Raw genomic sequence first — 20,257 nt, 5'->3', positions numbered from 1 at the left:
CAAAAATGATCAATATGATTTATTTAAAATCCTAGCTATATGGCCAGGCATGGTAGCTCAGGCCTGCAATCCCAGCACTTTAGGAGGCCGAGGTGGGTGGATCACTTGAGGTCAGAAGTTCAAGACCAGCCTGGCCAACGAGGTGAAACCCCATCTCTACTAAAAATACAAACATTAGCTAGGCATGGTGTGGGAGTAATCCCAGCTACTCAGGAGGCTGAGGTGGGAGAATTGCTTGAACCCAGGAGGCAGAGGTTGCAGTGAGCCAAGATCATGCCACGGTACTCCAGCCTGGACGACAGAGCAAGACTGTCTCAAAAAAAAAAAAGAAAAAAGAAAAAAAATACTAGCTATATGGTTTCACAAGAGGCACTCTTAAAACATAAGAACAAAGAGAGACTCAAAGTCACGGATGGAAAAAAGATATTCCAGGTAAATACTAAGAAAAGAAAGCATGTAGCCAGGTGCAGTGGCTCATGCCTGTAATCCCAACACTTTGGGAGGCCAAGGAGGGAAGATCACTTGAGGACAGGAGCTCAAGACCAGCCTGGGCAACATAGGGAGACCCTGTCCCCACAAAAAGTAGAAATAAGTTAGTCAGACATGGTGGCATGCACCTGTGGTCTCAGCTACTCGGGACACCCCTTCTTAAAAAAAAAAAAAAAAAAAAAAAAAAATCAGGAATAATTCTAACAAGCAATGTGCAATCCTCCCTGTTCTGAAGTAAGCAGGTATATGCAAACCTGCCCCCAAAGTCTTAGGAAGCTGAGAGGTCTAAGAAAGAGGCCGACAAATCTGTTTTTTAGAAAGAAACATTTAATAGGGACTTAGAAGCAGAAGTCATGTCTATGTATCAGGTATTGGTGAGATAAGCTGGTGATTCCTGCACCACTACCCCCGAGACCCATGGCCCATACACCACAGGGACAGGATAACTCCGAAGGGATTTGTAGGACAGTTGAAGGGTGATAGTATCAAGGCTGTACCAACCCCAGGGCAGGATTCACGGCAAGCACATACTCCACACAAAGAACAACAGACAAACTGGAAATCCTGAGGCCTTCCCCCATCTGGGGGCAACCAGAAGTCAACATGGCAGATTAGCATCCAAGATGGAGTTGCTTTGGCCTCCATGCTTCCTGGAGACAAATATAAAACTACTGGAAAATGCTAACATTCCAAACAAATCTAACAGTATACTCTATTCTTAAATAAGAAAACTCAATGTCATCACGCCACTGTGCTCCAACCTGGGTGACAGAGTGAGACCCCATCTCTACAAAAGTTAAAATTATCCAGGTGTGATGGTGCGCACCTGTGGTCCCAGCTACTTGGGAGGCTGAGGTGGGAGGATGGCCTGCACCTGGGAGGTAGGGGCTGCAGTGAGCTGTGATCACACCACTGTACTCCAGCCTGGATGACAGAGTGAGACCCTGTCTCAAAAACAAAAAAAGAGAGAAACTCTTGCACATGTCACCAGAACATACGTACAAGATTGGCTGAATAAATGGAGATGTCATACAACGGAATACAAAGAGCAGAGAAAAGGAGTCAACTACAGCGCCATGCATCCACATGGTTGAACCTCAAAAAATGTAATGTTGAGCGAAAGAAGCAAGTCAGAACACACTGTGTTTCCATTTACATACATCCACAAAACAGCATATTGTTTAGGAATAAGTCCTTATGCAGTAATTATAAGGAAAAGAAAGAAAATTAGTAGCATGATTAGTGGTTTTGTCTAGAAAAGGAAAGGGAGTACATTTGAGGGGCATGTGCAGGTTACTCGAATAATGTTGCATTCTTGTTCTTAAGCTGAATGATAGGGTAAGAGTGTTAATTTTTTTTTTTTTTTTTTTTTTTTTTTTGAGACAGAATCTCACTCTGTTGCCCAGGCTGGAGTGCAGTGGTGTGATCTTGGCTCACTGCAACCTCTGCCTCCCAAGTTCAAGTGATTCTCCTGCCTCAGCCTCCCAGTAGCTGGAATTACAGGCACCTGCCACCACACCTGGCTAATTTTGTATTTTTAATAGAGATAGGGTTTCACCATGTTGGCCAGGCTGGTCTCAAACTCCCGACCTTGGGTGATCCGCCCACCTCAACCTCCCAAAGTGCTAGGATTACAGGTGTGATCCACTGTGCCCGGCTGTTAATTTTCTTTTTAACAGCCACTGAAGTTTTATACAGGATCTTGTACATATGCTATACTTCACAATAAAACATATTTTAGGCCAAGTGCGGTGGCTCACACCTGTAATCCCAGCACTTTGGGAGGCAGAGGTGGGCGGATCACGAGGTCAGGAGATCGAGACCATCCTGGCTAACACGGTGAAACCCTGTCTCTACTAAAAATACAAAAAATTAGCCAGGCATGGTGGCGGGCGCCTGTAGTCCCAGCTTTGCGGGAGGCTGAGGCAGAAGAACGGTGTGAACCCGGGAGGTGGAGCTTGTGGTGAGCCGAGATTGCGCCACTGCACTCCAGCCAGGGCAACAGAGCGAGACTCCGTCTCAAAAAAAAAATCATATTTTAAAGGAAATACGGGGAAGTTAATTTACTTTTTATAGTGAGAATCAATCAAAAATGCCCAAAACTGAAAAATCAAGAAGTAGCAATATAAGCACTTTACCTAGTCTTATGAATGTTGAGCATCAAGGCTAGAAGAACTCAATGTGGTTATTGCCAGAGAGCAAGACCGGTGAAGAAAGCGAGGAGCAGGACTCTGTTGCTTCTTATAACAAGTCTTGTAGAACTCTGACTCTTCATACGATGGCTGAGTAACCCTTTAAATTAAAGAGAAGTTGTAAAAGTGGCATTTAATACCTAGAGTAGTCCAGCTCATAGAGACAGCAAGCAGAATGGTGGCTGCCAATGGGCAAATGGGAAGTTATTTAATGAGGATATAGTGTCAGTTTAGGAAGAGGAAAAAGTCCTGGAGATGGATGATGCTGATGGTTGCATAGCAGTGTAGGTATACTTAATGCCGCTGAACTCTACACTTAAAAACAAAATGATACATTTTATGTTAAGTATATTTTATCACATACACAAAATTAAAGCTAAAAGCACCCAGCCAAACAGTAGCATTTGAGCTGAGTTAGGTAAGATGTGAAGGAGTTAACTCGACAAACCGTGATGGGGAGACTGCAGGAAATTTGATTCTAGCCCTGAATCTCGTCCTCGTTAAAGGCATTAATTCCCATGTCTGGCTGGGGACCACCTGGGGGTCTCCAGAGATCGAGTGAGGTGCTCCAACATCCGCAAACAAAACTTCCAAACTAAATTATGTTTTAGTCTTCAAAAGTCCCCTTTGGGTGTTTTAGGAAAATAAATACATCCAGTGTAATCTTTAAAAAAAGAACAGCAGGATCATCATCATTCCCTTTCTAAAAGGATTCTTTGATTATCGAAAGGATTTGCCACTGTTTCTTAAAATGAAAGCTCCCCTAGTGCAGTCAAAATGTGATTTAATTAACAAAAAAACAGGCTTATCCCACCTTTCAGAAATATGCCAAGCAGGTGCTTTCAGGAAATGGAATATTAAAAATCCAAGAAAACAATGAAACGCCTAAAAGGTAGGTTAATGCTGCTCTGGATTAGAGGTTCCAAATTTACTTGCTCATGCAAAATCCCAGTCTGCGGCCACCCACTGCAGGGAACCCGAGCCTATGACCACATCTCCCCAGTTTAGCTAATCATGCCTTTTGCCTCCATCACACACCATAGATTCTAATTCTTTACAGGCATTGCAAACACAAAACAAAGTCTTTGTGGGCTGGGGCTGTGTCATATTAATTTGCATCATCCCAGGAACTCTTGGTATAGCCAGGCCACTGCCCAGGACCTATTTGTTGACTGATTTGTGGATTCACTCATTCCAATGACTCCCCAAAGCTTAGGGAACAAACCTTCACATCCAGGACCTTCACCTTTGCCTGCTCCACTCAGCTCTGCCTCTGTCAGTCCAGAGCTCCTAAACCTTTGCTTTGAGCTGCTCCCCATGTTTAGTTACTGGACCTTACTCTCACCACCCACAACCAGGGACCTGCCTCCCCTGGTGTCATCCCCTGGTGTCATCCTTAAATGCAGGCCTCTAACACCAAGGTCTTGCCTCCCTCTCCTCCAGGATATACGTTCCTGCCCAGATATATGCCCAGAAGTTGATGATAGACTATTGGGCAACCCTCCGCCACATGGCTGCCTCCATCCAGGCACCCAGTTGGCCTCCTCTCAACCGTACTACACCCACTCCTTCCCTGCCAGCTGGATTTCTGGATGGAGGCCAGACCCCCCTACCAGCCACAGGGCAGTAAGAGCTACGGAATGGCTGGCCAGGACATGTCACTTGCCAAACTCCTCAGAGATACTGCAAGGAAGTGGGCTGGGGCTGGGGGCTCCCTGGTTGGGTGCCTAGTGTCTGGTCATCTGGGACTTAGCTAATGACCACCATGAGGTGCCCAAGAGCACAGGCTGAGGGCCTGCTCCCAGCGAGAGCGTGGGTTGGTAGCCTACAGGCCAAGGAAGGGATGCAGCTGCAGCCACGGCCAGCCCATTGGGCCTGGAGAGCCACCTGGACAGCCCTGTGTGGAGCTTTCCAAGGCCTCACCATTTAGAGGAAAGGTAAAGGTGACCCACATGCTTTCCCTGCCCAGGGTCCAGCAAACTTTTTCTGGAAAGGGCCAAAAAATAAAGATTTTAGTCTTTGGGGTCCAGAAGGTAAGATAGAGCAACTGTTCTCACTAAAGAGTCTGTTTTTTCCTTTAATTAAAAAAAGAAAAGAAAAAGGCTGGGCGTGGTGGCTCACTCCTGTAATCCCAGCACTTAGGGAGGCGGAGGTCAGGAGATTGAGACCATCCTGGCTAACACAGTGAAACCCTGTCTCTACTAAAAATACAAAAAATTAGCCAGACGTGGTGGTGGGCACCTGTAGTCCCAGCTACTCAGGAGGCTGAGTCAGGAGAATGGCATGAACCTGGGAGGCAGAGCTTGCAGTGAGTGAGATCACACCACTGCACTCCAGCCTGGGTGACAGAGCAAGACTCCATCTCAAAAAAAAAAAAAAAAAAAAAAAAAAATCATAGAGACGGGGTCTTGCTGCATTGCCCAGGCCAGTCTCGAACTCCTGGGCTCAAGGGATCTCCCACCTCAGCCTCCCAAAGTGCTGGGGTCACAGGCATGAGCCACTGTGCCCAGTCTAAAGAGTCTTTTTTACGTTTAAAAAATGTAAAAACCATTTTTAGCTTGAAGGCTATGGAGGCTAGATTTGATCTGCGGGCCGTAGCTTGCCTACCTGGTCTGCTTGAAGAGGCAGGCATTCGTTTATGAGATTATTCACATCTATTAGAGAGCTCAAGGTAAATCGGAGTCAAGAATTAGAAGCATTTTCAATCAAATCCAGTGATTTCCAAAGTGAGGCATTCATTCCTACCAGGGGGTAAAGGAAGGAGCTATTAAGACTTATAAGCTCTATTTTTATCTCATTCTTTTTATTTTAATTTTTATGTTTTATAAAATATATAATATGACTACAGTGGCATTTGTACAGAATGTATAAATACATAGTTACATATGTTGGGTGTGACAAGCTAGATTTTTTAAAAATTATAGGGGTGCAGGATGAAAAAATCTGAAGAATTCTGCCTAGAGTTCTTACGTCAATTTATTTTGTAAGCTTGCCACCACCATGCTTTTGTTTCTATCAGTACCTCTTCTTTCACATATTTCTGGGTGGCAAAATCTGATTTTTAAAATTGAAATTTATTTAAATTCATGGTGATAGATATTGCAGAATTTAACAGTCCTTGAAAGCTATGTATTAGGAAGCAAAAGGCTATTTGCTGAGCACCACCGTGAGCGAAATTCTGCCTTTGTAACCTCATGTCTGGCTGGGGAAAGTGGGCAAAAGTTCACTAGTTTTTGATCAAATTCCCCCCCACCCCCTTTTTTTTTTTTTTTTTTTTTTTTTGAGACAGGGTTTCGCTCTTCTTGCCCAGGCTGGAGTGCAATGGCGCTATCTCAGCTCACCGTAACCTCCACCTCCCGGGTTCAAGCGATTCTCCTGCCTCAGCGTCCAGAGTAGCTGGGATTGCATGTGCCAACACACCCAGCTAATTTTGTATTTTTCAGTAGAGACGGGGTTTCTTCATGTTGGTCAGGCTGGTGTACGAACTCCCGACCTGAGGTGATCCCTCCCACCTCATTCTCCCAAAGTGTTGGGATTATAGGCGTGAGCCACCACCCTCCGGGCCAAAGTTCACTTTCAAATAACACTAGACTACTTCACATGTAGAGCAGATAACCTCGTAACGAAGTATTCCCAGTTTTTTTCTCCTGCCCCTTATGACATTGTTGAAATTTATTTCACTTATCCACATGTTATAATCACATAATACATTGCTACTATTATTGCTTTAAACAAATAGTTATCTTTTAGATAAATTAAGAATAAGAAAAATAAGTTATTTTACTTTCATTTATTCCTGGTCCTTCCCTTTCTTGTAGATCTGAATTTCTGACTTATACTATTTTCCTACTCACTTAAATGCTTCTTTTCTTTTCTTTTTTTTTTTTTTTTTTTTTTTGAGACAGAGTCTCGCTCTGTCGCCCAGGCTGGAATGCAGTGGCGCAATCTCAGCTCACTGCAAGCTCCACCTCCCGGGTTCCCGCCATTCTCCTGCCTCAGCCTCCTGAGTAGCTGGGACTACAGGCGCCCACCGCCACGGCCGGCTAATATTTTGTATTTTTAGTAGAGACGGAGTTTCACCATGTTAGTCAGGATGGTCTCGATCTCCTGACCTCATGATCCACCCACCTCGGCCTCCCAAAGTGCTGGGATTACAGGCGTGAGTCACCGTGCCCGGCCTCACTTCACTTTCTACTTGCTTGCATAGTTTCTGACCAGAAGTCTGCTGTGGTTTTTATTCTTGTTCTCTATTGGTAAAGTGGTAAAGTGTTCCCTCCGGCTCTTTCAAGACTTCAATTATTTTTTTTTTTCAGTTTAATTATGTTATGCCTAGGTAGAGTTTCTTGGTATTTATCTTTCTTGGTTTTCTCTGAACTTCACAGATATGTGTTTGGTATCTATTAATTTTGGAAAATTCTCAAGCATATTACTTCAAATATTTATTTGGCTCTGTTCTCTCTTCTGCTTCTGGCATTCTAATGACGTGTACATTATACCTTTTGAAATTGGCCTCCAGTTCTTGGGTGTTCTGTTCTGGGTTTTTTCATCCTTTGTCTTTTGCATTTCAATATGAGAAGTGTTTTTCCCCCCTTCAGTTTCACTGATGCTTTCCTTGGCTGTCTCTGGTTTACCAATAATGAGCCCATCAAAGGCATTCTTTGTTTCTGTCACAGTGTTTCTGATTCATAACACTTTCCTTTAATTCTTTCTTAGAGTTTCCATCTTTCTGCTGCTTACATTACCCGTCTGTCTTTTCCCTTAGAACACTTAACACATTAATCATTGTTATTTTATTTTTATTTATTTTACTTTTTTTCTAGAGACAGGGTCTCACCATGTTGCCCAGACTGGACTCAAACTCCTGGGCTCAAGCAATCTTCCTGCCTCAGCCTCCCAAGTAGCTGGGACTTAGGCATGAACCACCACACTCAGCTCTAATCATTGTTATTTTTTATTCCCTGTGTGATAATTCCAGAATCTGTATCATGTTTGAGTTTGGTTTCTTTTTCTCTTCCGATAGCTTTTGCTTTGTTTTGTTTTGTTTCTCCAGAGACAAAGTCCTGTTCTGTTGCCCAGGCTGGAGCGCAATGGTACTATCATAGCTCACTGCAGCCTCGAACTCTTGGGCTCAAGTGATCCTCCCCGGTAGCCTGCTGAGTAGCTGGGACTACAGGCATGTGCCACCACACCCAGCTACAGACAATGTTTTTGATTTTGGTTTTGGGTTTTGTTTTGCCTTTTAATATGCCTTGTAAATTCTTTTTGAAAGCTGGACATGATATATTGACTAATAGAAACTGAGGTAAATAGGCTTTCAGTGTGAGACTTGTATTAGTCTGGCTAGGAGTTGGGCTGTGCTTAATGTTTTCTGTAGTTATTGGTGCCAGAGGCTTCCAATTCCTCAGGGATCTTTGGTTTTGTCTCCCCAGCTGTCTTTTGGTTTCCCTAAGTACTCCTCCTCTGAGAAAGTCAGCATCTTCCAGTTCTTTCAGCTTTAACCCAGTTTCATTATACCTCTTGGTGTGGTGGTAGGACGTAGGAGGAGAAAAATGTTCTATCATCTTATGATTATGAGATGAGCAGGTCTCTGGGCTGTGACTTTCACAAGTGTTTCTTAGTTTTTTTCCCCCTCTCTTGGGTGAGATAGGAATATCACAGGGGACTGGATTTGGATAATTTCCCTTCCCCCAAGTAGATAAGGCTCTGGTAAAGTCTTCTCCTAGCAACGTAGGCCTCTGTTATGAAGAACACTCTGGGCATTTCAAAATGGTTACCTTTCTTCACCCTGCCAGAAACACCAGAGATTTTTTCTTGGTTCTTCATTATGAGAACCTGGTGGAGTTCCTAGAGGTAAGATCCACAAACATATTGGGGGAGCCCCTAAGGCTACAGGCCCCCGGGAGTTTCTCAATCTCAAGCAGGTTCACACTCAGCCTCCAATTGCATCAAAATTACCATGTAAGTGTTTTTACCAGCTTATGGCTTTAACAGTCTCTCCTCCAGGTATACAGATCACAGCTGTGTACCTGGAGCAGAAGGTTGGCCTCTCTCCAGATTTGGGGGTGGCAGGTGCCTTGGGAGTTCAGTTCTCTGATAGGTCCGAGAAAAGTCATTAGCTTTCAGCATATTCAGCTTATTTCTTGTTGAAACAGTTTCCAAGTTCTTTACATGTCAGCACTAAAGCCGGAAGTCCCCAAATCTTTTATAATAGGCAGTGAGCCTAACTGCCCTTTGCTCTAGAAGGAACATTACTTTTATTATAACGGACAGTAGAGAAATCTGTCCTTCACTCCAGAGGGAGATATTGTCTATCTTTCAAGGTTGTTTGTTCTTCTAACATTCTTGAAAAGATCATCTGGAATTATCTAGATATGCAGAAATATAAAAGGCCCAAGGAGAACTGTCTCTCAACAGATGTAAAAAACACTGGGAAAATGGTGCCGGAAATAGAGTTTAAAACAGTTGTCCTCAACCTTGGCAGTCCATTAGCACCACCTGGATGGATTTTTATAAAACCAATGCCCAGAGATTCTGTTTCCATCGGTCTGGGGTAAAGCTCCAAGCGTCAGTAGTTTTTAAAAGCCCCCGTGTGATTTTAATGTATAGCCAAGGTGGAGACCACCTGTCTAAAAGTTGATGAGGTGAGATATAATTAATAATATATTTTTTACCTCAGTGCTTCCCAAGCTTTGCTGTGCATGTGAATTACCTGGAATTATATTCAATGCAGACTCTGATGCAATAAGGTCTAGAGGAGGGCCAGAGATTCCGTTTCTGACAAGCTCCCTGGTTTTGCCTGATATTGTCATTCTATTTGAGCAGCAGGATTTTGGCTCACTGGAAACAGACTTCTCATTATAATCTGTGTCTACTGCTAGACTTGCATCCTTAAGGCTTTTTATAGATATACATACATACATATAGATAGATAGATAGATAGATAGATAGATAGATAGATAGAGGTGTGGATATGTTCAGGAATGTATCATGTAGGGAAGGAGAAGGTAGCCTGACTCTGGAAGATGATTCTTGCAGTAACAGTAAGGCCCACACATATACATGTGTAACAAATCTACACATTGTGCACATGTACCCTAGAACTTAAAGTATAATAATAATAAATTTAAAAACAAAAAACAAGGAAGGCCTATCCTTTCCCAGGACCACAGAAATACCCTAAGCATTGAGACCACGAGAAATTTGAGAGATGCTTCAGGATGTTGAAAACAAAGATTTAGAACACAGGGCCGTCAAGTCCTAAGTAACAACTTCCCTCTGAGCCTTACATTGCTCAAGTATCAACGGTAGCTGTTGGTGAAGAGTATTTGGATCCAAGTATCAGAGAAATAAAAAGTAAAATCTTAGTATTGCTGGAGTAAAAGCCCTTTCCAGTATGAGTGACCCAGAAGAACACTGATCAATGTCGTTTCTATTTCTTCTATTGGGAGTAAGGGAAACAGCTCTGGCCATCCTCCTCCCGATCTCCTGATCTAATTTCCAAAGGTTATGATGCGGTTGGCCTCCACGACAGCAGAGCTGGCGTCTGGGCCTTCCCATCTCTCTGCAGTGCTGGCAGCAAGAGGGAAGGAAATACCCTCTTCCAGGGCCGGCACTGCTCATGCACAGGCCTTCCCCGGCCCAGCAACACGTTCACTTTCCAGCTTAAATGAGTCTCTTTCTGGCTACACGTATCTTTCATCTGTTTTCTAGAGTAAACAGAAGACTCCTAGATAGGAGTCAGGTTCCAGAGAGCCCATAAGGACCTACAGAGACATGTCTGCTAAATATTGATTGCATTGGTGGTCCTGGAGCAGCAGGGAGGGAGGAAGATCTAGTGCCTTCTTCTTTAATGTCTCTTAACCAAGTTAATACCTGTCCACCCGCCAGCTGCCTCTGGAAGCATTTTAGAAATACCACTTCACGGCCGGGCGCGGTGGCTCACGCCTATAATCCCAGCACTTTGGGAGGCCGAGGTGGGCGGATCACGAGGTCAGGAGATCAAGACCATCCTGGCTAACACAGAGAAACCCCATCTCTACTAAAAATACAAAAACAAAATTAGTCGGGCGTGGTGGCAGGCGCCTGTGGTCCCAGCTACTCGGGAGGCTGAGGCAGGAGAATGGCGTGAACCCGGGAGGCGGAGCTTGCAGTGAGCCCAGATCACGCCCCTGCCCTCCAGCCTGGGCGACCGAGAGAGACTCCGTCTCAAAAAAAAAAAAAAGAAAAAAGAAATACAACTTCATAGTGAGGAGACACGTTATCCTTTCCCACCGAGCCTGGTGTCTCTGAGTTTTCTAATACAGATTTGCTGAAATGGGAACAGGAGGTCTTTGCTTTTCCTGACCTCTGTGCGTCTCACATCCATCAGAAAGAACAATGCCATGGCGAGGTACTCAGAGCTGAGGGAGGAAGATTGCTGCAGCCTGTGAGCTAAGCCGAAAGAATATCCCGGGCTTCTTTGGGATCCGATGTGGACTTGGTCCTGCTGCAGGTACTCATTCAATACCTCTTTATGATGTGCCATTGTGTGCTTAAGTGCTGAGGATTCTCAATGACTAAGACCTTGGCTCTGCCCGTGAAGGGCTTAGAAGCCCAAAGCCAAGGTTAATGGTAAAGCTAGGCCGAATTGCTTAAATACGCAAACAGAATACATCTATTTGCTTGTTGAGAGAAGTGAACATATTGTCATCCAGGGATGTGAGAGGCTAATAAAGATGGGGATAGATGGTTCCACAGGCCGTGAATCCCTATGAAAAGACATAAAGTCCCTTGGCTGAATGCGGTGGCTCACATCTGTAATCCCAACACTTTGGGAGGCCGAGGCAGGCAGATCACGAGGTCAAGAGATCAAGAGCATCCTGGCTAACACGGTGAAACCCCGTCTCCACTAAAAATACAGAAATCAGCTGGGCATGGTGGTGGGCACCTGTAGTCCCAGCTACTCGGTAGGCTGAGGCAGGAGAATCGCTTGAACCAGGGAGGCAGAGGTTGCAGTGAGCCAAGATCACGCCATTGCACTCCACCCTGGTGACAGAGAGAGATGCTGTCTCAAAAAAAAAAAAAAAAAAAAGACATAAAGTCCCTGAAGGTTGGAAATAGTCTTCAGCCCATTCCAGATGTTTTGCATTAAAATATTAGCCATAACTCTCCTGATGGCAATCCTGAGCCCAGACCCATAGTGGGAGAGCCTATAGGAACAGCAGGATGCCCCTCAGCCGGCGAGGGAGACCTGGCTTTTGCTCTCTAAATTCCCTCTCATCAGTGCACAGTTGAAAACTAAAAGGTTTCAGGAGCCAGGCACAAAATACAAAAGTGTGAGACCAGAGGGACTGCAGGAGCTATGTGTATTTTAAAGGCATTCAAATTCAAAACCAAAGTCAGCAAAGCATCTTCTGCCCTTTTGCTACCTTAGCAATAATCTGTAGAGCCGCTCTTGACAATCTGCCTCGCCATTTCCATCGCCTTAAGTCTGGGCATGTCCCTTTGCCTCTTCAACACTTCAACTGCCTCAACAGTTAAATAAGGATAATACCCAGCCTGCATCTATCACCGGGTAATTGTGATAATTTAATTATCCAATAGCTATAAAGCACTTTAAAACTATAAATCACTATAAAGCTGCAAGCAATTTAACCAATACCAAGCCTTCCTTATCTCTGAATATTTAATTTATGCTCTGTCTCTCTTAGAACGTAGGGACATACATTCCAATATATTTTCCAGACTTCCACTGATAATATTGGTTGGAAAAAGTACCTTTTTCCTGTTTCCCTGACTTGTTGAGAGCGTGGCTTCTGCAACTGTTACCCGGCTGTCCTGCAGCAAATCATATCAACAAATATTTACTAGCTGCTGAGCTAAGCCTTGTAGGAGATACAAAAAAGCATGAGATTCACTTTCTGCACTAAAGGAGCAAACTGCCCAGCTGAACCACAGAACCTGTGTATTCTAGAGACGAAAAAAATGCCTGTGCTCCCTGGATGCCCCCAATATACCTGAAGCTTTACTTCAGATACAAGAAACAGCTGGTGTTCGTGATTTAAGGCTCAGTACAAATAGCAGAGAGAATTTATTTTACAAGCTGCCTGGGTTGGCAAAATTCCAGAATTCATCAAACAGAAAGATAAGGATGATGATGATAATGATAAAAATGATTCTGCATAATTAGTCTTCCTATAGTAACACAAAAGAAGCGCAGTCTACATAGGACATTCCAGAGTTGGAACATGCCCTCAACATCACCCAAAACCGATTTACAACAGGGCCTTTCCAAGACCTGTAAAACCCAGTGAGCCTTTATGTTTGACATGGTTGTGTTTGGAAGCTGGACCTGCGAAGGTTTCAGGCAGTGATCCTTTGTCTTAATCTCATAAAGGAAACTCGATATCTATAGAACCTGGGGAAAATCCCAGAGAAAGAACCCCAATATTTCCAAACCCAAATAATAATAAAAATTACTTAACATCCAGCTAGTGTTTTTCCGTGATCTGTTGAGATCTTTGTTATTACATTTCATGAACAATCTGAAGCAAATAAGTCTCTCACTTTAGGGAGAATGCTGAAGACCTAATTTATAAATGAATTTCCACCACTCAGTGAGAATAATTCTTTTTTGTTTGTTTGCTTGTTTGTTTTTGAGACAGGGTCTCACTCTGTCACCCAGGCTGGAGTGCAGTGGTTTGATCATGGCTCACTGCAGCCTCAACCTCCTGAGCTCAAGCCGTCTTCCCATCTCAGCCTCTCAAGTAGCTGGGACTATAGCCACCACACCTGGCTAATGTTTGTATTTTTTTGTAGAAACAGGGTCTTGCCCTTTTGCTCAGGCTGGTCTCAAACTCCTGGGCTCAAGCAGACTGCCCACCTTGGCCTCCCCAAATGCTGGGCTTACAGGTGTGAACCGCCAGGCCCAGCTGAGAATAATTCTTTTACTTTTTATCTTTTTTTTTTTTAATTTCACTTTAAGTTCCAGGATGCATGTGCAGAACGTGCAGGTTTGTTGCATAGGTAAACGTGTGCCAGCTGAGAATAATTCTAACACATACCAAGAGCTTCTACTGCCAGGTAAATATCTGAATGCTTTAATACTCACTTAGTTAATTCTCTTGATAAGTCATTGCAGATACTGTCGTTATTCTTCTAAAGATGAGAAACTGAGGAGCCCAGAGGTTATCTCATGGGCCAAAGTCATGTGGGTTGGTGAAAAAGTTGGTCCATTCCACAGCTTTCCACCACCTGTGACCCAGAATACAGAAGTGGCTATGGTCTGCTCCCTGCCTCCCGGGGGCTGCAGTCCAGTGAAGGGCTCTGGTGTCAACTGGACAACAGCTAATGCCAAAGATATCCCTCATTCTGTCAGCTACTTCACAAAGATCTTCTTTTGGTCCCCAAGAGAATTGGGTGCAAGACCTGGAGGTGGCTAGGAGAAACCCCTCCTCCCCAGTATTGCAAAAAAGAGAACTCAAGACATTTTTCCCCATTATTGATAGATTGTACTTTTTCCATCCTCACTGATGTCTTACTGGTGGAAAATTCCCTACAGACTGATTTGATGAGGTATGAAAGCCTTTCAAACTTAAATGTGCTTCAGAAATGTAAGTCGCTACCAGGCATGGTGGCTCATGCCTATAATCCCAGCACTTCGGGAGGCCAAGGCAGGAGGATCACTTGAGCCCAGGAGTTTCAGACCAGTCTGGGCAATGTGGAAAGACCCCATCTCTACAAACGATTTTTTTTTTTTAATTAGCCTAGCTACTCCAGAGGCTGAGGTAGGAGAATTGCTCGAGCCTAGGAAGTCAAGGCTGCAGTGAGCTGTGGTTGTGCCACCGCATTCCAGTCTAAGTGACAGAGGGGAGATCCTGTCTCAAAATAAAAAATCTAGCCCACTTTTTTCACATGTTTTGGGGAAGTAAACAAAGAATACAAAGAATAAAGTTAAGAATAGTTTATATTACTATCTTCCCTAGCTTTCCAAATCTAGACAGGCTCCGCTACCACCCATCACTCTCCTGACAGCAGTCTGTTTTCTTTTATTTATAGCAGCTCTCCTCACCCAAATTAGCTTCTTAATTTAGTTACTTGAGTACTTTACTTGAGTACTTCCAACTACAGTGAAATTTCATGCAATAACAGATTTTGTCTTCTTGTTTGCAATAATAAAATAATAACACTGTCTCAAGAGCCAGGTGTCGTGGCTCGTGCCTGTAATCCCAGCATTTTGGGAGGCTGAGGTGGGAGGATGACTGGACCCCAAGAGTTTGAGGCTACAGTGAGCTATGATTGCCCCACTGGACTCCAGCCTTGGTGACAGAGCCAGACCCTGCCTCTAAAAAAAGGAAAAAAACTGTCTCTGGCACGTAGTAGGTACTCAATAAATCCATGTTGAATAGTACAATTTTTGTTTAAAATTAGTATCTTTATAAACATTTTTAAAATTGTTTTTCAAGTCCATAGAAATAGATTAATTACAACCCATGGTTAGTGACACACCCTTCATTGATCTATGCATGCTCCTCTTTTTTTTTTTTTTTTTGAGACGGAGTCTCACTCTGTCACCCAGGCTGGCGTGCAGTGGCACGATGTCCACTCACTGCAACCTCTGCCTCCTGGGTTCACGCCATTCTCCTGCTTCAGCCTCCCGAGTAGCTGGGACTACAGGCGCCTGCCACCACGCCTGGCTAATATTTTTTTTGTAATTTTTCAGTAGAGACGGGGTTTAACTGTGTTAGCAAAGATGGTCTCGATCTCCTGACCTTGTGATCTGCCCGCCTCGGCTTCCCAAAGTGCTGGGATTACAGGCGTGAGCCACCACGCCCAGCCACATGGTCCTCTTTTAATTATTTATTTAGCTACTTAATTAAGTTTTTTAAAAAATCATATAATAGGCTGAGAGCAGGGGCTCACACCTGTAATCCCAGCACTTTGGGAGGCCAAGGCAGGAGAATTACTTGAGGCCAAGAGTTCAAGACCAACCTAAGCTGCATAGGGAGACCCTTATCTCTACTTCAAAAAAAAAAAAAAAAAAAAACGTAATAAACACCTGAAAAAAAACAGAATCTAAAACAAAAGCTAAGGTTCATCCTCTAACCACAGGGCCCTGTCTCTCTCTCATCCTTTACCTCTCTCCATTTGAAGGAATCATCATTCAGGAATCCCAGGTTCTTCATTTCCTGTGGTCTTAGTCTCCCTAGAAGCAGAACCCGAGATGGAGATTCTTATGCAAGTGATATGAAGGGGAGTGGTCTCAGGAGGCGAGTGAAGGAAACAGGCGGGGCAGGAGAAAAGGCTAAGCAAGGATGACTTGCCTGAAATCGTCTGGAGCTCTAGCCCAACCCCATGGGAGCTCGGGAACATTTGTTGTGCCAAAGTGTTGATCTCACCTGGAAGCAAAGAGCTAGCCATGTGTACTCCTGAGCCAGTCTGTCATGGGTAGACATTTGGGAGGATGGTAAAAGAAAAGACAGGTGCGCAGCCTTCTGCGTGAGGCAACCCCCATTTGGCCAAGAGCAATTCTCTAGAGAGGGACGTAGCCCTGAACATTGGCAGGCAATACTTAGCTGCTGGGATCTGTGCACTCAGCCAGGAAGTGGGGTCTGGACATGTCCACTATGGCTTGCTTCTCTTTTTATATAGTTTCATCAAAATTTGTATATCTTCTTTAAAAGTATGCATGTATTTTTTGTCAGGTGTTTGGATCTTTCTATAAAGGAAATCATACTAAATTTTGTTTTGACTATTGTATAATAATCTCTCAGTATGTGAATGTACCACACCTTTTCACCCATTCTCCCACTGATGGTCTTCTGAGTTATTTTTAGGTTTTTATGATTGTGAACAATGTTGCTATGAACATTCTCATATGTCTCCTCTTGTACAATTGCAAGAATTTCTTGAGGTCATGCCTAGGGTGGAATAGCTGGATCATAAGGTGTAAACTTGAAAAGATAATGTCAAACTGTTTTGTAAAGTAGTTTTACTAATTCAGCTGCCCACCAATAAGGTATGAGACCCTGCCACTCACATCCTCTCCAACTTTTTTATTTTTGTAAATTGAATGAGTATAAAACGGCATCCCACTGCGGTCTTGATTTGCATGTCCTCAATCACTAATCATCCTTTTATATGTTGATCAGATATATCTGCTTCTTATTCTCTGTTGTTTTTTTTTTTTTTTTTTTTTTTTTGGAGACAGGGTCTTGCTCTGTCATCAAGGCTGAAGTGCAGTGGTGGATCGTAACTCACTGCAGCCTTGAACTCCTGGGCTCAAGCAATCCTCCCACCTCAGCCTCCCAATTAGCTGGGACTACAGGTGCATGCCGCCGCACCCAGATAATCTTTTTCCTTTTCTTATAGAGACATTGGGGGCGGGTTCTTACTATGTTGCTGAAGCTGGTCTCAAACTCCTGGGCTCAAATGATCCTTCCACCTCAGCTTCCTGAGTAGCTGAGATTATAGGTGCTTTCACCACACCCAACTAATTTTTTATTTTTATTTTGTTTTTATTTTTGTTGAAACAAGGGTCTCACTTTGTTGCCCAGGTTGGTCTCTAACTCCTGGGCTTAGGCAATCTTCCCACCTCGGCCTCCCAGAGTGTTGAGATTACAGGCATGCACCACTGTGCATGAACTGTGCTTCCTCTTTTGCGAAATGCTTGGTCAATTTGGCACATTTTTCTATTGGCTTATCTGTGCTTTCTTTATTGATTTGTTGAAGTTCTTCATGCATTCTTTGTCTGTTGTGTGTATTAGGAATATGGTGAACATCCTCTCTTGGCCTTTAACTTGTTTTCTCCCTTTCTATAGTATCTTTTAATGAACAAAAGCTCTTAATTTCATTATGGTATCTGGCATTTATGTCTTGTTTAAGCAATCTTTCCCTTGGCCGGGTATGGTGGCTTACACCTGTAATCCCAGCACTTTGGGAGGCCAAGGTAGGAGGATTGCTTGAGACCTGGAGTTCAAGACCAGCCTGGGCAACATATCAAGGCCCCATCTCTCCATAGAAAGAAATAATAATAAAATTTTAAAATTAATCTTTCCCTTAAGGAATCTGAAGGCTAATCTCAATCCAAGGGGAGTGACCACAATTAGGCCCAGGTTACAGGCCAGCCACAGAGGCAAGCTTGGTTATGCTCACCAAGGCACGGCCCTGTCTGAGGCAGCCCTAACCAGCCAGCACAAGTGACCAGCTGGCTGACTGGCAGGTGTGCTCTGGCTACAGAGCTGGATATATTATGCTATTAGAGCTGGGTGCTGTTAAAAATTCTAATCATAGACTTTAATTAACTTTCCTTGCTCTGACGCCCGCTCACTAAGCAACCTTCTGATTATAATTTGGCTTCCCATGTATCTTGCCTACAGGGAGAAAATGTACTGCTCAGGCCGACGTGAGGATCCAATCCACTCAACAGTTACATGCCACGATGTAAATTAATAAATTCGCATTCTGATTTTATCATCTGCCTCATCTGAGGTCTATAGGCGTGAGTCAGCATCCCCTAGTTTAATCAACATGGACACTGAGACTATCAAGCTTTTGAGTTGAAAAGCTAAGAACTAGACCCAGGACCACAGTGAAATCACCAAGGTAACATTGCCCTGGAGGCCCCTTGGCCTGATGAAGGAGGACTTCTTACATGTCATGCAATACAGACAGGGATTAAAGTCGACTTCTGACATTATAAAGAGTTGCATATTCAAAACCATGGCTTGGTTCTATTCAGGTGAAGGCAAAGAATAGGAGATGATCATGAAATTCACATTGAATATTTATTGGCTTATAAGCACACACCAGATGCTGTACAAATCCTAGGGAGGAGATTAAGATTTACAGAAATGTTTGGAAAAAGCGAAAAAACAAAAACAAAACAACAACAACAAAAGGACAGATGGTACGTGCTGAGGTGAAATGAAACAAGAGGCAGCTGGTTGATGAATTCTTGCTCTACTTAGGGACTCGCGGTCCAGGATACAAAATAGACAGACACACACACACACAAACCAGGACAAGGAAACACAGGATACACCACAGCACAAACGGAAATGTGCCAGGGCGGTGAGATTATCCAGGCCGGAGGAGTGATTTAGGACCTGTAAGATGAGGCCTAGATCTTTGAAGTGAGTTCAAAAGGCAAAGAGGAGGTGAGCCCATTAGGACAGATGGGGATAATCTCACCACCCTGCAATTTAGATGGTCACTTCACCCAGCCTTCCTGGGTGAGCAGTACCTACAGTGACACAGATCCTCTCCCGCCATCCTGGTCACACTGAATAATAAAGGGAGGAGAGGGGTAAGAACTGTAGTATGTAGAAATTCTCAGCGCAGGGAAGGGAAGTGAACTTCTACTTTGTATTCAGGCCTAAAAAAGGAGGGGAGGGGCCCAGCGCGGCGGCTCATGCCTGTAATCCCAGCACTTTGGGAGGCTGAGGCAGGCAGATCACCTGAGGTCAGGAGTTTGAGACCAGCCTGACCAACATGGAGAAATCCTGTCTCTACTAAAAATACAAAATTAACCGGGCATGGTAGCATGCGCCTGTAATCCCAGCTACTCGGGAGGCTGAGGTAGGAGAATTGCTTGATCCCAGGAGGCAGAGGTTGCGGTGAGCCAAGATCAAGCCATTGCACTCCAGCCTGGGCAACAAGAGCAAAACTGTCTCAAAAAAAAAAAGGACAGGAGGGAGGGAAGAGACCTTCACTGATACCCCTGTGAGATTTGCTGCTCAAAGGAAAATATTTTCCAGGAAGACTGAGAGAAATTAAAGGAAATTCTATGTCATCTTTGAGACCCACCTGAAGATAAGCAGTGCCTCCCACAGTGCCACCAGAGCAAGGTCATTGGCTTGGCTAGATGTGGATGAGGCTAGAGAATCATCTCAGATTTTCTTTGGTTCTAAAAATGAGGTAGAGAGAGACATGCCGCCCAGGAAGGGGTGATGCTAAGTGCAGCTGCCCAGCCAGCAGGGTGGAAGGAGAGACAGACAAAAGGCTCATCAAAAACCGCGGGACCAAAATTGAGCAGGCTGGCAGAACCACTCCTTGCAGGGACACCACCAGCACACAGGACTCCAGGGAGCTGGCTGGAAAGGGGCAGACCTGTGTGCTCTACAAACCCAGAGGGCTCTGACTCACACAGGAAGGAACGGCCTCCTTTAACAGTGGCCTCAGTGGGTGCACGTGTGGGTACAAATAAATGTAGACAGAGCGGGGCCGTCGCCTAGTAAAGGTTGTCCCGCACGTGCTCCATGATGGTCTTCAGCCCCAGCCAGGTCTCCTCCGCAGTGGGGATGATCTGGTTAGCTGGCAGGAGGAAGCCATAGGTCCCGGTATCTCTCAACTCAAATGTGAATGCAAATTTGATGCCATTATCATACGCCCAGTCGATGCTGCTCCCACTAGCTGGATCTGTAAGTCGGAGGACAAAACACTCTTGAAGCCCAGTTCCCTCCTGGGTTAGACGGGAAGGGGCCAAGAACTCTGCCTGCCTGGGGTTCCTTCAGGAATCCAGAGTTTGATCCTCAAGTCATCAGTCCAAATCATCAGCCTGATCCCTATGTCTCAGACCATCCTGCATTGGTCTGAGG

At 44.3% G+C, this 20,257-nt stretch overlaps 2 protein-coding genes across 6 annotated transcripts in view; both read right to left on the bottom strand.

The window, feature by feature from the left end:
• The window catches only part of CPA5 (carboxypeptidase A5), a 30,382-nt gene extending 27,619 nt beyond the window's left edge, over positions 1 to 2,763 (bottom strand). For all 3 annotated transcript variants that reach the window (XM_065542550.2, XM_074035987.1, XM_074035986.1), the window contains exon 1: positions 2,628 to 2,763. The gene's annotated coding sequence lies outside the window, so the exon portion shown is untranslated. The remainder of the gene's footprint in view (positions 1 to 2,627) is intronic.
• The window catches only part of CPA4 (carboxypeptidase A4), a 46,571-nt gene continuing 28,941 nt past the window's right edge, over positions 2,628 to 20,257 (bottom strand). For 2 of the 3 annotated variants that reach the window (XM_074035989.1, XM_005550765.5), the window contains exon 11: positions 18,427 to 20,078. In XM_074035989.1, coding sequence (XP_073892090.1) covers positions 19,891 to 20,078 — 188 coding nt within the window. In that variant the 3' untranslated portion in view covers positions 18,427 to 19,890. Of the gene's footprint in view, positions 2,782 to 18,426; positions 20,079 to 20,257 lie in introns of those variants that run through there. The other variant, XM_045388356.3, reaches the window with a different exon arrangement.

The sequence above is a fragment of the Macaca fascicularis genome, chromosome 3 (assembly GCF_037993035.2).
Source record: "Macaca fascicularis isolate 582-1 chromosome 3, T2T-MFA8v1.1".
Lineage (NCBI taxonomy): Eukaryota > Metazoa > Chordata > Mammalia > Primates > Cercopithecidae > Macaca > Macaca fascicularis.
This window is presented reverse-complemented; position numbering and strand designations above follow the sequence as displayed.